At 37.6% G+C, this 26,194-nt stretch overlaps 2 protein-coding genes across 4 annotated transcripts in view; one reads left to right on the top strand and one right to left on the bottom strand.

The window, feature by feature from the left end:
* Positions 1-10,414, bottom strand: part of LOC130454521 (transient receptor potential cation channel subfamily M member 2-like) — a 78,343-nt gene extending 67,929 nt beyond the window's left edge. The window contains exon 1 of the mRNA XM_056798726.1: positions 10,112-10,414. Within this exon, the coding sequence (XP_056654704.1) occupies positions 10,112-10,405 (294 nt within the window). The 5' untranslated portion in view covers positions 10,406-10,414. The remainder of the gene's footprint in view (positions 1-10,111) is intronic.
* The window catches only part of LOC130453591 (mucin-16-like), a 51,439-nt gene that overhangs the window by 3,992 nt on the left and 21,253 nt on the right, over positions 1-26,194 (top strand). For all 3 annotated transcript variants that reach the window (XM_056798724.1, XM_056798725.1, XM_056798723.1), the window contains 6 exons: positions 1,151-1,189; positions 16,986-17,113; positions 17,235-17,302; positions 18,421-18,590; positions 19,361-19,399; positions 20,587-20,703. In XM_056798724.1, the coding sequence (XP_056654702.1) occupies positions 1,151-1,189; positions 16,986-17,113; positions 17,235-17,302; positions 18,421-18,590; positions 19,361-19,399; positions 20,587-20,703 (561 nt within the window). The remainder of the gene's footprint in view (positions 1-1,150; positions 1,190-16,985; positions 17,114-17,234; positions 17,303-18,420; positions 18,591-19,360; positions 19,400-20,586; positions 20,704-26,194) is intronic.

A 26,194-nucleotide genomic window follows, 5' to 3' on the forward strand; every position in this document is an offset into this window, starting at 1 on the left:
TAACCCAGGACCACCCAGAGGTCTGTGGCTTTGCACATGTCTGTTGAAGATCATATTCTCAAATAATTAAATCTTGATCCTTTGCTGCAGCCCTTCCTAAATCCTGTTACCCTGAGTAGGGTGGAGATTGGAATAATTAAATTTTGATCTATGCTGCAGCCCTTTCCATTGTTCAGCAAAAGGTTCCTGTCCTAAAGTAATCTTAAGAAGGGAGGAGGAGGAGCCTCCCTTGCCAATGGGGTTCACATTCCAATAGAGTTCCCACTATCAGTATGAAATTTTCCAAGTATGAAATTTCCCAATGGTGAAATTTCCAACATTTATAAGTCTAAGAAATTTTAAGGTTTACAACCCCCCCTGATGATTATTGGGAGACTAGTCTCCCCATTGATCATTTAACATAATCATTTTGTAGTTCTAAATTCACTTCTAACTAAAGATATACACAATATTCAATTTTCTAAGACAAATTAGAATAGTGAGAGAGGAAATAAAAAAGAAAAGAAAGCAAAACCAATGTTTTGCTAGGCCTATTGACAGAAAGCCAAATTAGGGGCAGTCCCCTTTGGCATAAATGTGTACAATTACAATAAATGTTCAATCATAAGTCCAGTCCAATCAAATCATATCCAAAGTTCATTCTTGATCTTCTTGATGAAGTGTAGGTTTTCAGCATCTTTCTGCAACAGTTCATTCTCTGGATATAAAAGTTTCAAGCTTCTTTCTTGATGATCTTTTCTTCTCAAACAGAATCAAAATCTTTGAATTTTTATAACAGTAAAATCTTAAACAAAATTCTTGGATTTTTATAAAAATACAATCTCAAACAAACAAAAAAAATTAAAAAATTAAAAAAAAATTCTTAGATTTTAAATTAAAATACAATCCCCCCTGAAGTAAGTATTAAAAAATATATCAAGTTTAGCTCAGAATGCAATGTTCAGTTATGGGGTTGTATGTGTCAATTATCAAAAAAATAGAAAAATAATCAAAAACATAAGAAAAATTCAAAATAGGCCTTGTATAGGTCCAGTTTAAAGTAATTTCTATCCCACAAGTATGTAGGACAGGATGCAGTAATATTTCACTTAGACATTTGTAGCCAAGACTACAGGAAGTTTCCATAATATAATGTTTTCTCTCCCTACAGGTTATAAACATCAAATGAGCTTCCCTTGCTTCACAAACAGTGAGTATTCTTATCCTGGCACTGAACAGAGGATACAGTTTGTGCATCCTGACCGTGTTCCAATAGCATCTTAGGAAAGAGAAGCTGGGATAGGAGGGCCAAAGAGAGAGAAAGACACAGAAAATCCTGGTTCCTTTCTCATATTTCAATCCCCACATGTCACCCTGTGACCATGTGAAACAGAAATAGTTTCCCTTTTATTTTATAGCCCCTCCCTATGATCATACATGCTTATCGATAGTCCATAGTTTTCATTCATGATCTTTCTTCCTCAGTGCCTCAGAGAAAAACCATCACTTTAGCATTCTCTCTGACTTCATCCTCAGTTCCTCTCACTGCAGGTAGCATTCATTTGAATTTTTGAGGAATGCTGGTAAATTTTGCTGCATTTGTTTATGAAGTTGAAAGCTAGCTACTGGTCCTAGACTCATAAGATGACAGACTTACATCTATAAGTGAACTTCCAGGCTATCTAGTTCAATCTACTCATGATAAAATTAAATAAAAAATTTCCAATGGAAAAAAAAGCTATCTTTTCTACCTCCCCTTAAACTATTACTGTAAGAAATACTTATAATCTAATAAAACATTATTTCATTAGCCATTTCATAAACACATATCCTATTCTGCCCCCTGAATCCAACACCAATCTGTTCAAAAGTATGCTTCATCAATGATTCTCTGGTATTCTGATTAGTCATGGTAGTGATCAGAATACTTAAATCTTTTAAAGTTATTTATTTTTATGATGTTGTTATTGTATACATTGTTCTTCTGGTGCTACTCACAAGTCTCCTCAGGTTTTTCTGAAAATATCTCAAAATTTATTTTTAAGAAAGCCATGATTTTCTGTCTGAAAACTGGTAGTAAGTATCCATTCCAAGGCAGAAAGAATGTTACAAGCTAGGCAACTGGGGTCAAGTGACTTACCCAGAGTCACACAGCCCAGAAGAATTTCAGGCCACACTTGAACCCAGGACCTCATAACTCTAGAGGTGTCTCTCAATCCATGGAGTTCTTTGCTCCTCTTCCATAATTTCTTATAGCAAAATAATATTTCATCACACTCATGAACATCAGAACTTGTTCAGTCATTCCCCAACTGATGAGAATATCTCCTCAACTTCTATTCTTTAGTATCCAGTCATTCCAATCTTTGCCACATTAAAAATGTTTGGAATATATTCCTTAGGATATCTGGTTCTTTTTCTTTGAACTCTTTGTGATATAAATCTAGTAATGATAATTTTTCAGTCAAAGGGTATACGCATAGTTTCATGGCATATTTCTAGTTTACTTTCTTAAAATTTGAGTCCAATGTGCAGCACTGCTGTAACAATAGTATATTAGTAGACCATTTTCTCTATTACCCATATTGGTCCTTTTCCTTTTTTCGAGCATTTCTAATCTTATCGGCTTATGTGAAACATCAAAATTATTTTAATTTTCATTCTATAATTATCAGTTATTTGGACAATTTCTTCACATAGGCACAGTTTCTTCATTGAGACTCCCTATTCATAATCTTTGACTAGTATTGGAGAATCAATTTGATTTTTTCAAAATTAAGTTTTTCTGTTATATGTAACAACAGTTTCTAAATTTTTTAAGGATCATTGAGACACAAATTCCCCCACCCACTCACCCATTTTGAAATAGTAAGTAAATATTATGTAGATTTTACATATGTAAATATATAAAAATTTCCCATATTAAACCTTTTATGAAATGAAACTGAAATTAAAAAAATTGTAAGGTGAAAATGCTCCTGTTTTCTTCTGGATTTAGAATTCATCAGTTCTTTTTCCCTGGAAGCAGATGGCATTTAAAAAAATCATGAGTCCTGAAGGAAAGTTTTGGATCATTATATTGCTGAGAAATAACTGTTATTCACAGTTGTTCATTTTACTGCATTACTGTCACTGTCTTCAATGTCCTCCTGGTTCTGTTCATTACCCTATGCTTTAATTCCTGTAAATCTTTCCAGGTTTTTCTGAGTTCCTCCTTCTTTTTTCTTATATTACAATAGTATTCCATAACAATCATATATTATAACCTTGTCATTCCCCAATTGATGGATATCCTTTCATTTGCCAATTATATACACCTCATATCCCCCTCATATCCCCCCAAAAGAGCTGCTTAAAATATTTTTTGCACATATAATGTCTTGCCCCTCCCCCCCTTTTCATCTCTTTGGTAAAGAAACCTAATAATGGTATTACTGGCTCAAAGAGTATGTACTGTTATAGGCCTTTGCCTTTGGGCATAAGTCCAAATTGCTCTCTAGAATGGATAAATAAGTTCACATATTCCATAAAAGGGCATTAGTGTCTCAACTTTTCCTTTTGCCCTCCAAGTTTTGTCATTTTCCTTTTCTTCCATCATAGGAAATATTTTTTTCATTGTAAATTATTTATTTAATCAATTTTGAACATTATTCCTTGGTTACAAGAATAATATTCTTTCCCTGCTTTCCCTCCCCCCAACCTTCCAGTAGCTGACATGCAATTCCACTGAGCATTACATGAGTCCTTGATAAAACCCCATTTCCATGTTGTTGGTGTTTGCATTAAGATGTTCATTTAGAATCTTCATCCCCAATCATATCGCCTCGACCCATGTAATCAAGCAATTGTTTTTCTTCTGTGATTCTTTTCCCACAGTTTTTTACTCTGAATGTGGATAGTATTCTTTCTCATAGATCCCTCCAAGTTGTTCAGGATCACTACTTTGCCACTAATGGAGAAGTGCATTAGATTCGATTGTAGCACAGTGTATGGGTCTCTGTGTACAATGTTCTCCTGGTTCTGCTCTTTTCACTCTGCATCAATTCCTGGAGGTCATTCCAGTCCCCATGGAATTCCCCCAGTTAATTATCACTTTGAGCACAATAGTATTCCATCACCAAGAGATACCACAATTCCTTCAGTCATTCCTCCAAATGAAGGGCATTCCTTCGTTTTCCAATTTTTTTTCCACAATAAAGAGCCCCAGCTATGTATATTCTTGTACAAGTATTTTTCCTTTTTATCTCTTTGGTGTACACACCCCAGCAGTGATCAAAGGGCAGAAAGTCTTTTAAAGCCCCTTGGTCATAGTTCCAAATTGCCTTCCAGAATGGTTGGATCAATTTACAACTCCACCAGCAATGCATTAATGTCCCAACTTTGCCACATCCCCTCCAGCATTCAGATTGGATGAATAAGTTAACAAATTCCACTACAGGGCATTAGTGTCTCAACTTTTCCATATCCTCTCCAAGTTTTGTCATTTTCCTTTTCTTCCATAATAGCCAATCTCTGATGAGTTGTAGAGTGACAACTTAGAGTTGTTTTAATTTGCAATACTCTATATTATAGTGGTTTAGAACATATTTTGCACATCTGAAGAGAACATTAATTACTTTAAGAATTCCCTCTTCATCTCCTTTGACCATTTTTTCATTTTGGGAAAGATGTGTATTCTTGTATATTCTACTCATTTCTCTACGTATTTGAGAAATAAGTCTCTTATTAGATAGATGTGTAAATTTTTTTTTTTGCTTCATTATGATTAGTGAATATGACAGTCTCCATCTTATTTACTCCCGGTTATGTTCTGGCCTCCATTTCCCCCAATTTGCGCTCTTTTTCTATCAGTTCTCTTAACCCCTTCTCTTTTCCCTTCACTTCCTTCTGTAATGCAGGGTAAATAGATTTTGAATACACACACATATGCTTTTTTTCATCTTTTGATTTTCTTTGATTATTTCTTGATATCTCATGGAGTCATTATCTTCCACTTTCAGAATTATCATTTTTAATGTCTGATTTTTTTCCATTTTTATTTTTAATTAATTAATTAAGAATATTTTTCCACTGTTGCATGATTCCTGTTCTTTCTACCTCCTGCCTCCCAGAGCTGAAAAACAATTCCACTGCATTATACAATTATTATTGTTCAGAACCTATTTCCCAATTACTAATAAAGTGATTTTTAAAAGTCAATATCAGGACTTCTGGGTTAAGATGGCTGCTGTGTCTAAGCAGGACTTTTACTCTCCAAACCACCAACCAATATAGAATACCTCAAAAGGACAAAAAACCAAGTTCAGATGAAAAAAGGGATACCACAGTAGAACTCAGCATTGAAATGACAGTTGGAGCCAGCGAATCATAATCTGAATCAACTCTAGCTCCTTGGGAACTAATTAAGACCACCAGGGACTTCTTACCCCAGAAATCAGCTAAACTTTTAGAACTCCAGAAGACTGAAGTTTGTGTACCTTGGGTAGAGAGATAGAGCAGGGAGATATATCACCTCTAATGATGAGGCAATTAAGGTAATCATTAAAAACTATTTTGCTCAATTATCTGGCAATATAAATATGGAAATCTAGGTGATATAGATGAATATTTACAAAAATATCAATTGCCTAGATTAACAAAAGAAAGCATAGAACACTTAAATAATCCCATATCAGAAAAAGAAATTGAATAAGCAATCAAAGAACTCCCTGAGAAAAAATCCACAGGACCAGATGGATTGACAAATGAATTCTAACAATCATTCAAAGAACAACTAATCCCAAAACTATTGAAAATATTTAAAATAATGAGAAAAGAAAAAGAGTTCTACCAAATTCCTTTTATGACACAAACATGCTACTGATTCCAAAGCCACATAGATCAAAAACAGAGAAAGATATCTACAGACAGTCTCCCTAATGAAAAATCTTAAATACAATATTAGAAAAAAGAATCCAGCAAGTCATCATAAGGGTTATTCATTGTGATCAGGTGGGATTTATACCAGGAATGCAAGGATGTTTCAGTATTAGGAAAACCATTCATATAATAGACCATATCAACAAGCAAACCAACGAAGTAACATGATTATCTCAATAGATGCAGAAAAAGCTTTTGACAAAATACAACAGTTATTCCTATTGAAAACACTAGAACGTATAGGACTAGAAGGACTTTTCCTAAAACTAATGAACAGTATAAATATATCCAAAACCATCAGTAAGCATCATCTGCAATGAGGGTAAATTAGAATCATTCCCAATAATAAAAATAGTGAAACAAGGATGGGCCCTTTATAACCTCTATTGTTTAACATTGTACTAGAAACACTAGCTATTGAAATTAAAGAAGAAAAAGAAATTTATTAAAATAGGCAGTGGGGAGAATAAGCTATCACTCTTTGCAGATGATATGATGGTCTACTTAAAGAATCCTAGGGAATCCACTAAAAAGCTGATGAAAAAATCAACAACATTAGAAAAGTTGCAGCATACAAAAGGAACCCACATAAATCATCAGCATTTCTATATATTTCCAACACACCCAGGCAGCAGATGTTAGAAAGAGAAATTCCATTTAAAAGCACCCTAGACAATATAAAATAATTAGGAATCTATTTGCAAAGACAAAGAGAGGAATTATACAAACACAACTACAAAATACTTTCCACCAAACTAAAACTAGATCTAAACAATTGGAAAAATATTAATTGATCATAGGATTAGCTAACTTAATAAAAATGATCATCTTACCCACATTAATTTACTTATTTAGTGCCATGCCTATCAAACTACCAAGAAAACGTTTTTCTGCATTAGAAAAAAAAACTATGACAAAGTTAATTTGGAAGCACAAAAGATCAAGAATATCAAGGTTAATAATGAAAAAAAAATGTGAAGGAAGGTTGCCTAGCAGTACCAGATCTTAACATTATAATATAAAGCAATGGTCATCAAAACAATATGGTACTGGCTAACAGACAGAAGGAGAGGATCAGTAGAATAGGCTTGGGGTAAGTGACCTCAGGAAGACAGTCTATGATAAACTCAAAGGTCCCAGCTTTTCGAACAAAAATGCACTATTTGACAAAAACTGCTGGGAAAATTGGAAAATAGTATGGGAGACATTAGGTTTAGATCAGTATCTCACACCCCACAACAAGATAAACAAAGAATGGGTGAATGAATTGAATATAAAGAAGGAAACTATAAATAAATTTGGTAAACACATAATAGTATACTTGCCAGTCTTTAGGAAAGGAAATAATTTAAGACCAAGCAAAAAATCACAAAATGTAAAATAAATAACTTTGATTACTTTAAATTAAAAAGGGGTTGTTCAAACAAACCAATGCAACCAAAATTAGATGGGAAGCAAAAATTGGGAAACATTTTTTATAAGAAACCACTGACAAAGGTCTAACTAATCCAATATATAAAGGCCTTAACCAATTGTACAAAAAATCAAGCCATTCCCCAATTGATAAATGGGCAAGGGATGGGACATGAATAGACAATTTTCAGATAAAGGAATCACAACTATCAATAAGCACATGAACAAATGTTCTAAATCTCTCATAATGAGAGAAATGCAAATCATAACAACTCTTATTTACCACTTCACACCTAGCAGATTAGCTAACATGAAAGCAAAGGAAAATAACAAATGTTGGAGGGGATGTGGTAAAATTGGGACATTAATACATTACTGGTAGAGTTGTGAATTGATCCAACCATTTTGGATGGCAATTTGGAACTATGCCCAAAAGGTTTTTAAAGACTGTCTTCCCATTGATCCAGCCATATAACTGCTGGGTTTATAATTCCCCAAAGACATCAAAGGGAAAAAGACTTGTACAAAAATAATTATAGCTGTGTTCATTGTGGTGGCAAAAAAGTGAAAAATGAAAGGTGTTCCCTTCAAATGGGGAATGGTTTAACAAATTGTGGTATCTGTTGTTGATGGAATAGTATTGTGCTATAAAGAATTATGAACTGGAAGGATTCCATGTGAACTGAACAACCACCAGGAAGTGATGCAGAGTGAAAAGAGCAGAACCAGGAGAACATTATACACAGAAACTGATACACTGTGGTTCAATTGAATGCAATGGACTTCTCTATTAGCAGTAATGCAATGATCCAAGACAATTCTGAGGAACTTTTGGGAAAGATACCTATCCACATTCAGAGGAAGAACTGTGGGAATAGAAACACAAAAGAAAAACATCTGCTTGATTACATGGGTTGTTGGGGATATGACTGGGGATGTAGACTCCGAACAATCACCATAGTGCAATCAAAATTTGGAAACAGGTATTCATCACTATATATTTCCTTAATACATGTGACTTAGAATCATTTTGTAGTCCTTATCTTTCCTTGATAAATCAATGACACAAGTAAAACGCAGTGGAATTGTGTGGTGGCTATGGGGGAGGAGGAGAGGAGGGAAAGAACACGAACCATGTAACCATGGGAAAATCTTCTAAATTAATTAATTAAATGAATTTTTTTCATTTCAATGTAAAAAATATAATGTCCAAAAGTCAAAATCCCCAATCATTTTCCCAATCAGACCGTATGATGAATCATAAGTTTTCCTTAAGCATTTCTGCAATCACCCCTCTTTCTCTGGATGTAGGTAGCATTCTCTTATAAGTCCCTATAGATTGTTCTAGAACCTTGCATTGCTACTAGTAGAGAAGTTCATTACATTTGATTATGGCACAAGGAATCAGTCACTGTGTACCATGTTCTACTTCTGATCATTTCTCTCTGCATCTTTCTGAAGGTGTGTTTCTGATTCACATGGAATTCCTTCAGTTCAACAATCCTTTCAACACAATACTATTCCATCACCATCAGATACCACAATTTTTCAGCAATTTTCCCATTGATGGACAACAGGAGATGATTTTCTTGAGTGAGGTTTTGTAGTTCATATTCCCTTTGGCCAATTTACTATCTAAAGTTGTTTTCCTCGGCAAATTTTTATACCTCTTTTTTTTCTCCTAGTGTTAATTTTGCCTTTCAAGAAATTCTTCAGTGTATTTTTGTGTATCGTCTTCCATATGGCTAATTCTACTTTTTGAAAGAGTTCATCTCTTCATTGAATTTTTATAAAATGTCTTTTACCATTTCGTATATTCTGATTTGAAAGATGTTCATTTCTTCAATATTGTTTGTGCCTTCTTTAATTAAGGTGTTGACTTTTTACATGAATATCCTATATCACTGTCATCACTTCTCCTGAATTTTCTTCTACCTCTCCTCCTGGATCATTAAATCTCTTTTTTGAGCTTCTTTCATCAATTCTTTTTTAGGCTTGAGAGCAATTCTTATTTTTATTGCAAAGTTTGCATGCAGCGGCATTGATTTTGTGTAGACTTCTACTGAGTTTGTGTTTTGGTTTTCTCTGTCACCATAATAGCTCTCTGTGTTGAATTTCTTTTTCATCTTTTTGCTCATTTCCAGCCCTTTCCTTTCCATTTAAAAAAGACAGTTAAAATTGAATCTGTACCTGTGGTGAGTTGAGTACAGCTCCAAGTTTAAGGTTCTTTGTACAGCTGCCCTCAGAGTTAAATCTGGGGATCAATCTGCTTTCAGCCCTTCAAATTTGGAATCATGAAAGCAATGGTGTTTTCAATACCCTTCTGGTCTATATCTGCCTTGTGAGTAACCTTAAGCACCCTTTTCTCCCCTGGAACTGTGACCAGGGAGAGTCTGATTCTCTCCTGTGGCTACAAGCACTGGTCTCTGCTAGCCCTCTCCACCCTGAGAATCTCTCCCACAGACTGGGATGTGAATATGAGTAAAGCAACAAGAATTGCCTTAAGAGTGAGTGAAGGGACTTCCAGAAGGAGCACCTGCCCCGCCCTCGCCCCGCCCCTCGGCCGCGGCATGGCGGGGGGCGGGGAGGCCAGTTTTTCCTCCTTCCGCCTTATGCTCCCAACCCTTCGGGGGGCCCTTATGGCCATTGCTGCGCCCAAACGCTGCTCAAGTGGGCCGACGTGGAGGCGCCTGGCAGCCGGCAGCCTCCAACTCCCTCCTGGGCCTCAGGAAGCCCTCATTGGCCTGCTCGCGACCGCCCCCCTGAAGGCCCTGCGGGAAGGGGCTCTCCTGGGCCCTACCTGCCGCGTCTCCTCGCACACCAGGGAGAAGAGCCAGAAGTAGATGACGAGCTCCCGCCAGGATGGCAGGGGCTGGAAGTCGACCATGAGCACGTAGGCGAAGAGCCAGAGGAAGGTGAAGTAGGACAGGATGTTCAGGTGGAAGATCACCACTGGCGCCGTGAAGAAGGCTCGGAAGCGGGCTAGGCAGCTCACCAGCTGGAGCCTATTCTCTCTGAGGGGAGCAGAGCGGAGGGACACCGATGGGCCATGGCCGTCACCCTGGCTTGGCCTGGAGGGACCCCGAGACTCCATCCCGCTGAAGAGCCTCCCAATCTGGATTTGAATCCTGCAGGTGTGGCTTTGGGCAAGTTTCCTGGTCTGTCTGGCCTCCCTCTCCCTCTCTGCAGACTACCGGGCCTGAGCATAGGCTCTCCCCCCGAGGAAAGAGCTGGCGGGAAAGGAATAGCTGTGGGCACTGCACACAACCCTACCAGAATGGTCCTGCTGGTGCAGCTTCCGCCCCTGCCCCTGCCCCTGCCCAGACCGACCTCAGCTCTGCCTAGCCAAAGGCCAAAGAGGCAGAGATTCTGCTTAGGGCAGTAGCCCAACCCCTCTAAGGCCACACATCCTCGCTTAGCCCAGTCAGAGGACAAAAGAATGGAACTAGAGCATGGGAGCGGGATGGCCTGGGAAGAAGAAGAGGGAGAAGAAGGAGAGGAAGAGGATGGAGAAGAAAGAGAAGCAGAAGCAGAAGAGGAAGGAGGAGAAGAGGATGAAGAGAAAGAGGGAGGAGAGGAAGAGGAAGGAGAAAAAAGAAAGAAGAGGAAGGAGGAGGAAGAAAAAGGAGAGGAGGAAGAAAAAGGAGAGGAAAAGGAAGGAGAAGAAGAAAAAAGCAAGAAAAGGAAGAAGAAAGAGGAGAGAAAGGAGAAGAAAAAGAAGCAGAAGGAGGAGAGGAAGGAGAAGAAAAAGCAGAAGAAGGAGGAGGAGAGGAGGAAGAGAAAGAAGAAGGAGAGGAAGAAGAGAGGAGGAGGAGGAAGAAGTTGAAGGCGGAGGAGGAGGAGAGGAAGAACAACTGACCAGAAATAAAATATAAGTGAAGAATAGTCTGAAAGAAATGGTCTCTTTGTATAGAAGCAAAATCCCCTCATCTTGAAAGCAGGATGTGTGGAGTCTAGAACAACCACAGTCCTCTCAAAACATTTCAAGCAAACCGTAACCAAACATCTAAATACTTGACTGCAAGAAATAATCTACTAAAACATCCCAGAAATTTTGAACACAGGAAAAATGCACCAATTGACATCTTAAGGGGAAATTTTGTTTTAAACTCCAAGATATATAGTAGTTAAACTCAACAATTTTAGGTACTTAAACTTAGCAAAAACACCTGCTGCAAGTGACCAGGAAAAAAACCTTCTAATAAAAAGAAAAGAAAATTAGAACAGCACAAGACTACTTTGTATTCACCAGAAATCTCAGGAGCAAATGGAATAATATATTCCAAAAAGCAAAGGAGCTCAAGATGCAACTCAAAAGTACACACCTTATAAGCCTTAGCCTAATCATCAATGATAAAAGAATAATCAATTCAGTAAAATAGAGACATTTGAAGCATTTTTGAAGGTGATAGAAGCTTAGATATGAGCAGATTATTTGACTTGTAAACACTATTGCAACAACAAAAATAGAAAAATGATAAATAAAAATGCAGTGGGTAGAGAAATTAATAAAATCAAAAGTGATAGAACTATTGATTTAATAAATAAGACAAGGAGCTGGTACTTTGAAAAAACAAACAAAATAGACAAAGTACTGGTCAATCTAATTAAAAAAAGGAAGAAAGAAAAGCAAATTCACAGCATTAAAGATGAAAAGGGGGACAGCACCTCCAATGAGGAGGAAATTAAGGCAATCATTAGAAATTACTTTGCCCAATTATATGGCAATAAATACACCAATTTAGGAGAAATGGATGAATATATACAAAAATACAAAACGCCTAGACTAACAGAAGAGGAAATAGAATTCTTAAATAATCCCATATCAGAAATTGAAATCCATCAAGCCATCAAAGAACTTCCTAAGAAAAAATCCCCAGGGCCTGATGGATTCACCTGTGAATTCTATCAGACATTCAGAGAACAGTTAATCCCAATACTATACAAACTATTTGACATAATAAGCAAAGAGGGAGTTCTCCCAAACTCCTTTTACGACACAAACATGGTACTGATTCCAAAACCAGGCAGGTCAAAAACAGAGAAAGAAAACTATAGGCCAATCTCCCTAATGAATATAGATGCAAAAATCTTAAATAGGATACTAGCAAAAAGACTCCAGCAAGTGATCTGAAGGATCATTCACCATGATCAAGTAGGATTCATACCAGGGATGCAGGGCTGGTTCAACATTAGGAAAACCATCCACATAATTGACCACATCAACAAGCAAACTAGCAAGAACCACATGATTATCTCAATAGATGCAGAAAAAGCCTTTGATAAAATACAACACCCATTCCTATTAAAAACACTAGAAAGCATAGGAATAGAAGGGTCATTCCTAAAAATAATAAACAGTATATATCTAAAACCAACAGCTAATATCATCTGCAATGGGGATAAACTAGATGCATTCCCAATAAGATCAGGAGTGAAACAAGGATGCCCATTATCACCTCTACTATTTGACATTGTACTAGAAACACTAGCAGTAGCAATTAGAGAAGATAAAGGAATTGAAGGCATCAAAATAGGCAAGGAGGAGACCAAGTTATCACTCTTTGCGGACGACATGATGGTCTACTTAAAGAATCCTAGAGATTCAACCAAAAAGCTAATTGAAATAATCAACAACTTTAGCAAAGTTGCAGGATACAAAATAAACCCACATAAATCATCAGCTTTTCTATATATCTCCAACACAGCTCAGCAGCAAGAACTAGAAAGAGAAATCCCATTCAAAATCACCTTAGACAAAATAAAATACCTAGGAATCTATCTCCCAAGACAAACACAGGAACTATATGAACACAACTACAAAATACTCGCCACACAACTAAAACTAGACCTGAACAAATGGAAAAACATTAACTGCTCATGGATAGGACGAGCCAATATAATAAAAATGACCATCCTACCCAAACTTATTTATCTATTTAGTGCCATACCCATTGAACTACCAAAATACTTCTTCACTGATTTAGAAAAAAAAACATAACAAAGTTCATTTGGAAGAACAAAAGATCAAGGATATCCAGGGAAATAATGAAAAAAAACACATACGATGGGGGCCTTGCAGTCCCTGACCTAAAACTATATTACAAAGCAGCAGTCATCAAAACAATTTGGTACTGGCTAAGAAACAGAAAGGAAGATCAGTGGAATAGACTGGGGGAAAGAGACCTCAGCAAGACAGTATACGATAAACCCAAAGATCCCAGCTTTTGGGACAAAAATCCACTATTCGATAAAAACTGCTGGGAAAATTGGAAGACAGTGTGGGAGAGACTAGGAATAGATCAACACCTCACACCCTACACCAAGATAAATTCAAAATGGGTGAGTGACTTAAACATAAAGAAGGAAACCATAAGTAAATTGGGTAAACACAGAATAGTATACATGTCAGACCTTTGGGAGGGGAAAGGCTTTAAAACCAAGCAAGATATAGAAAGAATCACAAAATGTAAAATAAATAATTTTGACTACATCAAACTAAAAAGCTTTTGTACAAACAAAACCAATATAACTAAAATCAGAAGGGAAATAACAAATTGGGAAAAAATCTTCATAGAAACCTCTGACAAAGGTTTAATTACTCATATTTATAATGAGCTAAATCAATTGTACAAAAAATCAAGCCATTCTCCAATTGACAAATGGGCAAGGGACATGAACAGGCAGTTCTCAGCCAAAGAAATCAAAACTATTAACAAGCACATGAAGAAGTGCTCTACATCTCTTATAATCAGAGAGATACAAATCAAAACAACTCTGAGGTATCACCTCACACCTAGCAGATTGGCTAACATGACAGCAAAGGAAAGTAATGAATGCTGGAGGGGATGTGGCAAAGTAGGGACATTAATTCATTGCTGGTGGAGTTGTGAATTGATCCAACCATTCTGGAGGGCCATTTGGAACTATGCCCAAAGGGCGACAAAAGAATATCTACCCTTTGACCCAGCCATAGCACTGCTGGGTCTGTACCCCAAAGAGATAATGGACACAATGACTTGTACAAAAATATTCATAGCTGTGCTCTTTGTGGTGGCCCAAAACTGGAAAACGAGGGGATGCCCATCAATTGGGGAATGGCTGAACAAACTGTGGTATATGTTGGTGATGGAGTACTATTGTGCTAAAAGGAATAATAAAGTGGAGAAGTTCCATGGAGACTGGAACAACCTCCAGGAAGTGATGCAGAGCGAGAGGAGCAGAACCAGGAGAACATTGTACACAGAGACTAATACACTGTGGTATAATCGAACGTAATGGACTTCTCCATTAGTGGCGGTGTAATGTCCCTGAACAACTTGCAGGGATCCAGGAGAAAAAAACACCATTCATAAGCAAAGGATAAACTATGGGAGTGGAAACACCGAGAAAAAGCAACTGCCTGAATACAGAGGTTGAGGGGACATGACAGAAGATAGACTCTAAATGAACACTCTAATGCAAATACTATCAACAAAGCAATGGGTTCAAATCAAGAAAACATCTAATGCCCAGTGGACTTACGCGTCGGCTATGGGGGGTGGGGTGGAGGAAAAGAAATTGATCTATGTCTTTAACGAATAATGGTTGGAAATGATCAAATAAAATATATTTAAAAAAATGCAGTGGGTAGATCAGTCAGCCTCAAAAAAAAAAAAAGAGTGAGTGAAGGGACCCCATGTAATCTCCTTCTAAGCAGTTGTCTGATCCCCCCACTCATTTATTATCTGGGGCTTAATGCTCTAGAAGCCTTTCCTGTTACTTCAGTTGTGGTCAAGACCTGCTGGCTTGGTGGTCCTGCCCTGGTGCAATGTGTTCCACTTCTACCTCTACCACAGTCCATTCCATCTGTCCTGCTAGCTTTTCTAAGTTGTTTTGTGCTGGAAAATCAGATGTCTTTTTTGTGTTATAATACTGCTCCAGAATTCATTGTAAGACATTTTATCAGGATTTTAAAGGGTAATTTGATAGAGATCAGGTGAGAGATCTCTATATTCTCTATCAATTTGACTCTGCACGTGGCTTTTATTCTTATAAATTTGAATTAGAAATGAGACCCCTAGCAGAAGAATTTGAAGCAAATATTTTTCCCCTCAAATACCTGATTCCCTTCTAATTTTACTACATTGGTTTTGTTTTGAGGGGAAAACAATTTAATTTCATGTAAGCAACTTTATCCATTTTACCTTGCTGTCCTATATATCCCTCATGTGATCATGAACTCTCCCCTGTCCATTAATATGTGAGTCAAAAATTTCCCCGTTACTCTCATTTCTTTTATATCAACTTTTGTATCTAAATCATGAACCCATTTGGAATTTATTTTGTTATGTGATGCAAGAATATTGGTCCATTCCTAGATTCTGCAAAACGAATTTTCAGTATTTTCAGCAATTTTTGTTATGTAATCAGTACTTAACATTGAAAATGGATTAACCTCCTCATTTTACTTGTGAGGAAACTAAGGCAAAAACAGAGGACGTGGCAGGGCCACAATTTGAACCCAGGTCTTCTTTCAAGATATGTTCCATGGTCTCTCACAATGTGAGGTGTTACTCCTCCTTTGTGTAATGAATCAGTTGAGAAATAGAGTTGAGACCTGCTATGTGCTCAGTCCCAAATGCCTAGGAGTCACATAGCAGTCTGCCATTGCATGGAGGCTTGTTTATTACATAGTTTAGAGATCACATACTTCTTTGGCACACAGTCAATTTTATACATATATGTTTCCATGCAACTTAACAGCAAACACCAAGCCTAAGTAAATACTCAATGAAACATTGTTGCTATAGATGAATGACATAACAACAGTGTGATCTAGATGTTAGTTATCCCTGATCTTAGGATAGTCATTGTTACTTTTGGTCAGCTTTCACAATCAATCACAATTACTTAGGATATGGATAACAAAACATGATTAGAAGGTTAATTTGAGACAGACCAGATTTCCTTCAATTTACATGTTCAATTTTTTTGTGTGTTACTTTAAAGCACCTGGCAATGTTGCCTGGTTTCTATCTGCATTGAAGGTTATTGATGTTCTTGGCTTCCCTGGCTTGTAATAAAAGTGAATGTAACTGTGGAGATAAAAAAAGAAGGGGGATAATGATCTTTATGTTTAATTCTGTGAATGTAAACTTTTAGGGTAATAATCTGGGAGGATTAAGTTATGGGATGTATATGTGTGTTAATCCTATAAGTACTTGCTCTCATAGTACTTCTCCTGTATTGGGGAGGAGACAATCATCTTAACGAGACCATTGTAGTAAGGGATGTTGGAGAGAGAGAGAAGTCACTGAGAGGGATCAGTGGGAACCTCATTTTCAGGGAGCTGCCTTGCCTGGCTCCCATCTCCCAAACTGTGACTTTGCCAGACAGTAAGGATTTGTCAGCTTCCCTCAGTCTTCTAACTCCAAGTCCACAATTTTTAACACTGCTAAAAAAATTGTGTATGGCTGGAGGGATCCTCAGAATTTCATTAGTGGGTTCATTCTGCTGAGATTTCCTCTGAGGAAGGACTTGAACAGTGCCACCTGGAATAATGATGATGATCATTGTAATGATCATCACAATAACTAGCTTTTAGATAGAACTTGAAGGTTTACAAAGCATTTCCTCTCATTTGAATGACACTTGCAAGTCTCAGCCAATGGGATACCTTTCCTTTTGTACAGTATCATGGAGCTCTTGCTACAAAACCTTCAAACTCAGCTTCACTATTACCAACATGTTTTACACAACAAAGATGAATCAAAAGGACTCCAGAACATTCAAGGCTGCTGAGCATATCCTACAAATCTTGGTGAGATTCTACTCCCATTCCCTTCTACCTCCTCTGTCCCATGCTACCTTCCATAGCCCTGTGTATTCAGGCTTGCTCTAGCCAGGTATACAGAAGTCCCCTTCTCTCTTTTTGTTTCCAGCTCAAGGTATTGTTTGGAAGCAGCAAGCTTGGCTCTCAATATTGTGGATGCAGTGGCCTTTCACTGAGGTGAGAATCCTTCAAGACATCATCAGCTCAGATATTAGGGACCAGCAATTTCCATTTCACTCAGATGATGCCCAGGCTGTTTCTTCTGCTTCTTAATAGAAATTCCTTCTTTCCCAAGCTGTAATGGATAAAATCTTCCAACCAAGAAGCCATTAAAATATTTTAGACTCCTTATTCTCTTTCTCAGGTAGAAAAATATTCATTCCCCATTATTCTTTCCAAAGATAAGTTTGCAACTGTTTTCACTTTATAACTCCACATGAAAGGAATAACCTAGGAGGCATCAAATGAGTGCTTAGAAAATGATTGATTAATAAATACATATCAACATTACCTTTCTCTAGAATCATATATAGGCTCCAAGCTGGAAGGGACAGTAGAGGTAACCTGGACCATTCTCTTCATTTACAGATGAAAAAATGAAGACCCAAGGAGATCCCAATAACTTTCCCCAGGTCAAAAATAGTCAGAGTTTGAACACTTGATCTTTGATTTTAAATTCATTGTTCTTTCCACTACTCTAAAGAAACTACTGAAAATAATCAGACCCCACAGACACTTGTAAACATACAAATAAGTGATGTTACAGAGCACTGCCAATTTCATTGTCGTGGATAAGGTGCTAAGTGTGGAATCAGAAAGAACAGAGTTCAAATTTTCTCTCACTTACCAGATGTGTGATGCTATGCAAGTCACATAATCTGCCTTGGCCTCCATTTCTTTCCTCTATAAACTGAGAGGGCTATATTTGATGGCTTCCAATGCCCTTTTCAACTTTAAATCTACAATCATCTCTAAACCTTTATTCCAGGTCAGCCACTTCTCTCAAGAGTGTTCTCTGAATAACTAAATTTCAGAAACTAAACCAGTGGTGTCAAACTCAAAAGGAAATTTCTGAAGCCACTAAAGTATACATCAGCAAGGTCCCTATAGCCTGCATTTTGGCTCAGAAAAGCATATACATTTATATATATACATATACATATATATATATATGTATTACTTTATAAATTAATAAGCTAACACATTAAAATTAGATTGGAACTACCCTTAATATAGCTCATGTGACTCCTAGGAAGGGCTGTTTGAAACCACTTGTCTGAAACATTAATTTCCAGGTCTCTGAAGAACAGCATAGCAACTGGAGTAGATATACTCTGCACTTTCAAGAAGGACTCCTCCAACCTTGTCCTGGACAAAAAGGTGGTTTCCTGGGAGCTGACTGAACAGCTCTGTAGAAGAGAGCTAAAACACCTGGTTATAGACAATGATAGCCTCATTGTGAATGGTAACTAGCTTGACTTTTGGGATATGTGCCTCTCTTTCTCTGGGTGGTTCCCTTTCCAGAAAACAACTCACCTGCCCCAAACTCTTCTTTCCTTTCGGGTCTCCTTTGTTTTCATGGTTTCTCTCTCACTCCTGGGAGCACTGGCCCTCAAAGTGGTGACAAACTATGAAGACATGGGGAGCTCACTTCTCAAGATCAGAAGAGACTGGATTGTTTTTAGACTCCTTCAACAAAGAAGTATGCCTTGAATGCCTTCTTGAATGCTGAAGCACCATTTTTCCCCTATGGGCCCCAAACCAACTCCTCTCCATTACTCCTTTAACTTTTTTGCCCACAAAGAGATACCCTACTCAAATTCTCTTCCTCCCTCTCTCCCCCCTCTATCTTTACTTCCCTCTCTCCTTCTCTCTCCTTCTTACTCTCTCTCTCCTTCTCTCTCTCTCTCTCTCTCTCTCTCTCTCTCTCTCTCTCTCTCTCTCTCTGTCTCTGTCTCTCTCTATCTCTCTGTCTCTCAACTTTCTTTATTTCTTCTATCTTTTCTCCCTCTCTTTTCTCTTTCTATTTTGGCCTTCTTTTCTGTACCTTTCCCAAAATCTTGTGTTTATGTCTCTTCTGTCCCATTCTCTTTTTTTCCTCTGCTATTCTCTTCTTGTCTTCCCTCCTTTCATCTGCTGTCCCTTGCCTTGTCCTTCCCTGCCCTCACCTTCTCTCCAAAACTTGTTCCCTCTGAATTTTTCTTTCTTCTTTTCTTTTCCCTTCTCAAACTACAGGGTATCAACATAAGCTGCCAGGAATCAGATCCACAAAGAGTAAGTTTTAGATTTCTTTATTGTCTGTTTGTATCTATATTTATATCCACTCTCTTTAATGAGACACTACAATGAAAGATTTTTTTTATATTTTTGGAAGGGATTAATGTAGGGCAGAGGATTAAAAGTGGTGTTAGGGATTCTTAGAATTAGATACACTATTAGATATGGCCAAAGTTTAGACTTCATTTACTCATTTGTCTATTCTCTTTTTGCTACTCAAAATATATATAAATAGTTCAAAAGGGAAAATTATCCCATGGGCCTGGGAAAGCAGGCTGTCCCTATCTCTTTCTTGTTCAAAATTAAGAGTCAGACCTTGTGGTCTTTGTAATCTTCTGATACATTGAGGGGATCTCCCAACATTCCAGAGAGACTTGTTGCTCTCCCTTATATTCTTCATTCACCAACGTTGCCCAATAGTTTTCATTAATAATGTTTTTATTCTCTGCTCTTTCAATAACTACACTCTCTCAAACCAGTGTCTTGCTCTGTTGCACTCAGATTTGAGACTCATCAGAAAAGAGATGATAGATAAATTTATGTGAGTTTATGAGCACTGAGTGAAATCCCATAGAAGAAGAGAAGAAGAGCCCAGTTCAAAACCTTGTAGGGCACCTACATGAAGGACTTAATTAAGTAAGAATCCAGCAAAGGAGACTAAAACAGGATAATCAGAGAAGTCCTAGGACAACCAGGATAGTTTTGTTATGAAAATTAGAGAATTTGGGTATCAAGGAGTGCAGAGAGCTTAAGAAGAATGAGGATTAAGAAGAAGGCCATTAAGAGATTTTTGCAATTTCATTTGAATGATGAAGTTGAAAACCAGACTGTAGTTAAAAAAAAAGAGGAAGAAGAAGGGAAGTAGAAGTACCTTTCATAGATAGCATTTTCAAAAATTTCAATCCCAAAGGGAAGAGAGAGATAGGAAATGATAGCTATCAGGGATATATGGATAAAATGAAGGCTGTTTTTCATTTGGGGTTGAAGGAAAGCTGCCAGTAGATGAGTAGAGTTTGAAAACAAAGTGAAACAATGGGAATACTAGAGAGATTCTCTGCTGGGTGAAGGATGAAGTAAAGAGAGCACATATTTTGGCATTTCCTTCAGAATATATGGGGACAACATATTGTCCTTTCTACACCCACTCCTGTGGTTGAGATATATGTTCTCATCTATTGTTCTAGGAAGTGAGGTTGGTGTAGGACCTGTCACCCATATCCCAGACCATGGAGAACCAGGAAAAATCATGACATCACTGACTAGTGGCCTCCTGATCCGTGAATCCCCTGTATATGCTATAGGTAAGAAAATATATTTTCTTTCTTTTATACTGGCATTTATTCTTGCTTTGGGCACTTGTTTTCAAATTTGAGATATGGAGTCACCTTCATAGTCTGAGAACAGGACAGTCACTTATGGGGGAAGTTTGTCATTAGGTTGTAAGATTTGACAATTTCCTCTGTCCTATTGCTTTCTGCCCTAAAATTTGCTGTGATAGTAGCCTTTGGATGAAGATCTCATGGGGGATTTTGCTATTTCTTTTGTTTGCTTGGGTGTATACATATAATAGCCTATTCTTTTTCTTTGATCATTTCTCAACTGTGGAATGACTCTTTTAAAAATAATTTTGTTAATTTATAAAACATATACATTCTTAATGTTTGTTAAATATTATATATGACACATAAAATTTATAATTGTCCCCTCCAATGTAGAAATATTTTCTTTGTTCCTTATGTGAAAAATTCCCCCATTCTAACTCTTCCATCCCTCTTCGTCCAGTGCTTCCCTCTTTATCATCCCTTCATTCTTTTTTGGAAATCATTCCAATATCATAGACTGATACACATGCTGAAATAGAGAAATATAAACTGAGGAAATTATTTCTTTTGCAATGACTACTCTGGCTGGCTTATGACTAGAGAGAGTTGCTAGAGGGAAACTTGAAAACTGTTTGGGAGTAATGGAGGTAGTAATGAGAAATGCTGAGGGATGCTAGGAGAGGGATGCTACCACACAGGGGAACTACCCTGGGGAATGCTCTGAGGTTTGCCTACTGATCCCTACTGATGGCTGATGGATCAGTATCTGTTTCTAACTTCCTCCTCCCCTTCACTCCCTCCCTTCTCCAACACTTTCCTTTCTGCCTCCCTCACCTCCCAGTTCTTCTTGAAGCTTTTGGCTTCTTCCCTCCTCCCTTGAGTAAAGTATAAAGATACTCTTTTCTTTTCCTTTTTCAAGTCAAGGGGTTTATTGGGATAACAGGATAGGAAACTGAGGTAAGAGGGATGAGGATTTCCCTCATCTATAATGAGGGAGAATTTGAGGGTTTGAGAGAGTAGTCCATTCACAAACGGTGACTCTAAGACAGAGAGATGAAGGACAACAGCTGTTTAAAATCTTCTTTTACTTCACAAAGTCAGCAAGGTCTCTCAGCTTAATTAACCCCAGACAGAAAACAAAGTCCAAAGTCTCCCAGTTTCTCCTGGCCAGCTCAACTCTCAAAGAGACAACCAACTCCAAAAGCCAATTTCTCCTTCTTCTCCTTTCTCTGTCATAGTTTCTCCTGGCCAGCTTAACTGCCTGAGTCAGAGAGCCAAAGTTAAAGCCAAGTTTCTCCTTCTCCTCTCTGTGGCCAGAAACCCCCAACTGCCACTCCTGGGAACATTCCATTTGGAACCTTCCTCTTGATTGACAGGCAGGTTAGGTCCCCAGCTTGTTTCTTGCATCTTGGCTTACAAGTCCTCTCTCTCTCTCTCCATGTCTCTACCGCAAATCCCCCCTTTTATTAGCAAAAAATGTAACTTTCATTTTTCAATGATACTTACCTTAATAATTCTATCTATCTTATCTCTTTGCTATCTGAAATATACTCTACCCCCCCCTTTACAAAATGCTAAACACATCTTAGCTGTTCTATCGAAATGCTAAGCTAAGAATGGGTTATAGGAAAATGGTTACATGAACATAGTTTCACATAACAAAGCAAATAACAATTTCCAAATCATCTCAACAATTACCCTATCATTAAGAATATGCAAATATTCTAATTCCTAATGTCTATAAATTCACTAAGTAAAATTTCCTATCACTAATAAATGCTAACCTACAATCATAATACAATATAACTTCCATGCTTCAGAACTTCTATGTCTCTACTTTCTTAAGCCTTAAACAAATTCAATAGGCTATTACTAATGTTAGTAGTTAGACTATTAATAAACTTACTCTAAAAAGTTAGCTCGTTAGTCAATTAGTAAGTTTAGTACAGATTTAAATATATACATCATTCTAAATTTCTGTGCAAACTCATGCAGAAAAGGATATTATTTTCTGTTTGAATTTCCCACAGAAATTTCTCATCAGTGTGTCTTTGTTATCATGCATGTCATGTAATTACCCATTCCATGAATATCTTATTTTGCTATGTAGGATGTGCATGCATATATGTGCTGTTTACATGTATGACACAGTCTTACACTTATTCATGGCCAAAATTTCAAAGTTCCAAAGTCCTTCCATGTCCATTCATGTTGCCTGTCGAAACTCTTCCATCCTTTCTGCTCAACATATCACTCTTCTGTCTACCATCACTTGATTGAAGACTTGTGTTCTTCAAGTCAGGATCCACTGCAATAATCAGGAACCTGGGAACACACAAACAAACCACGCACATGTGTGCAAGTTAGTTTTTTACATATGTGTGCAAGTAAATGTGAAAAGTTACTTTCGCATGGAAGTGAGATGAAATTTTTGAGTAACAGAATGTATCAATTTTTTGTGTGTGCAAGTAAGATAACATGATTTTCTTCATGAATGGGGGTAAGCTTTTTGCATTTGTACATCTTCGTGTTTACAAGTTAGGTCAACTTGTGTTTTTCCTCATGCAAGGGGGTAAGCGTTATGCATAGGTTTTCAAGTCTTTGGTAAGAATAATGACATCAATTTTTTTTTCTTTCAAGGAGGTTTATCATATGGTTACTGTATGTAGTTCTTGGATGGTTACTATATGTAGAATTTGGAGATAGTTTTTTTCGTTTTGTTACTATGTCAGGCAGAGACTTTTATATCTTATATTGAGGCTTTGTGGCTGCTAATCTTTCTCATGCAAGGTTTTACTTTCATATTACTGTGTTACTGTCTGTATATTTTCAGGGTTCTATCCTTTCATTATTTTAACTTGTGCAGGGGTCTCTCTACTCTATTCTGGTGGCAAGTATTCATGTGCTTTCCTGTGTTTCTGGTAGGGACTGCATTTGCTTATCAATTATTTTCCTAGGGCTACTCAATATTATGGGTGTGATGCAATTTCACATGTGAAGCATGGAACCATGGATCTCTTTGATCAACTTTTATAGCTATTGGGGTTGTCATTATGACCGTAGTAGGTCCAATCCATCTTGGTTCTGTAGGAGATTCTCTATTAAAGTTCTTGACATAAACTTTATCACCTGGTTTTATCTTGGGCAATGAAAAATCTAGTGGTGTTCTTTGCACAAGCAAACCCAGTTTCCTTAGTTCTTCAATCCTATGTTGTATCTGTTTTAAGTATTCATGAAGAACACATTCACCTCTTAACATGGATACAAGTAAGGTGGCTTTACTGTCCTACGATGCCAAAGAGGGCTGACCATACAGAATTTCAAAAGGTGATAGGTGCAGGTCAGTCCTAGGCCTGGTTCTAATGTTGAAGAAAGCAAGGGACAAAACATCTGCCCATTTTGAATGTGTTTCTGAACAGAGTTTACCTATTGGTGTTTTTAACTCTTTGATCGTCTGTTCGACCAGCCTGGAACTTTGGGGCCGATAAACTGAATGGTAATTGCACTTAATCCCCAAGTTCTTGTAGATTTCTTGTAGAACCCGGGAAGTGAAGTGGGTCCCCTTGTCCGAGTCAATGGTATTGGGAATGTCATGTCTAGGTATAATCTCCTTCAATAGAAATTTCACTACTGTAGCAGTGTCACTTTTCTTATACGGACATGTTACAACCCATCTAGTCAGTCTATCCAAATTAACCAATGCATATTTGCATCCCCTTTCCTTAGGCATGTTGATATCATCAATTTGAATACAGTGGAAAGGCATATAACTGAGTGGTCTGCCTCCCAATGCAACACTCTTGAAATGTCCTTGATTTTATCTCCTGCATGTTTCACGTGCCTTGACTAGTTCTAATGGCATTTGTAGTCATTCCTGGTGCTGTCCAATATCTCTTTATGCTATCCAAAATCCCTTGTACTCCGTAATGTCCCTTTGCATGAATTACGGTGCATAGATGTTGATACAACTTTTTAGGGAGAATAGGATTACCCCCATGAGCAATACAGATGCCTTTGATCAGTTCAGTAGCTGCTCTTTCCATGAATGTATCTCTTCTCTGTCATAGGCTTTAGTGAGATTATTCCTTTTGATCAGAGAGAAATGCAGCACATGGTGGGAACCGAACCTAACAGCACACTTTGATGTTATGTCTGCTCTTTCATTGTTAGGGATATCCTGTCCTATCCATGAGTGTGTACCTTACAATGAATTATGGCCACCTCCTTAGGAAAGTCTACAACATTAATAATACTATCTATAAGATTGCCATATGCAATTGGTTTCCCAGCTGAAGTTTTATAACCTTTGTTTTTCCATATGTATGATGACCAAAGCACAGTGGAGAAAGCGTAGTGTGAATCCAGAAATATATTAGCTTTTTTCCCCCTAGCTAATTCCAGGGCCATGAGCATAGCCTTAAGCGTGGCTCCCTGGGTGCTCACATGACTTGGCAACGATACATGCCAAAGCATTTTGTCAATGTCAACAACCGCTGACCCTGAGAATGTCTCTCCCATCACGAACATAGGAGGACCCATCTGTGTATAACTCCATTTCTGAATTTATAAGAGGTGTATCTTTCAGGCGTTCATTTGGCCTATGCATGAGTTCTACTATCTGATCACAATCATGCAATACTTCTCCACCCATTGGCAAATCAGGGACCAGAGTTGCTGGGTTCACCAGTGCACATCTATGAATTGTGATGTTATCATTGCCTAACAAAATGACTTCATACTGGGATATTCTTGCATCGGTGAATGAATATGTACTCTGTGACCGTAACAGATTTTCAATTTCGTGTGCAGAATACACCTGCAATTTACATCCCAGTACTATGTCATAGGACTTCTTGACCATTAGAGTTGTAGCTACTACACTCCTGAGGCAATGTACTATGCCCTGTACAACCGTGTCAAGGATAGAACTGTAAAATACAATAGCCCTTAGATTCAACTGAAAATACTGTGCTAACATTGCAGAAGCATTGCCTTTTGCTTCATGGACTTCCAAGTGGAATTCTTTCTTATATTTAGGTATTCCCAAAGCTGGAGCTGATAGAATATCTCCCTTCAACTGTGACAAAGCATGCAAATGTTCCTTATTCATTTGCAATGGTTCTTTGAAGTCTTTCTTTGTCAAATCAGTCAAGTACTTGGATATATGAGAATAACCCACTATGTACTGCCTCCAGAAACCAGCAACCCCCAGAAAAGCTCTCAGTTCTTTCTTAGTTCGAGGGATGCCTAGCTGTATATCTGTATATCTGCTACCTTTTTATTTGAAATTTTCCTGGTGCCCCCCTCCAGGACAAATCCTAATATTCAACTATTGGTAGGACCCTTTGAATCTTCTTTTTAGAAACTTTATGTCCCCTCTGATAAAGTTCTATTAACAATTTCTTTCAATGTTCTAAACAAGTTTTAGGGTCAGGAGATGCTAGCAACAAATCATCCACACAGTGTATCA

The sequence above is a fragment of the Monodelphis domestica genome, chromosome 5, assembly GCF_027887165.1.
Source record: "Monodelphis domestica isolate mMonDom1 chromosome 5, mMonDom1.pri, whole genome shotgun sequence".
NCBI classification, from domain to species: Eukaryota; Metazoa; Chordata; class Mammalia; order Didelphimorphia; family Didelphidae; genus Monodelphis; species Monodelphis domestica.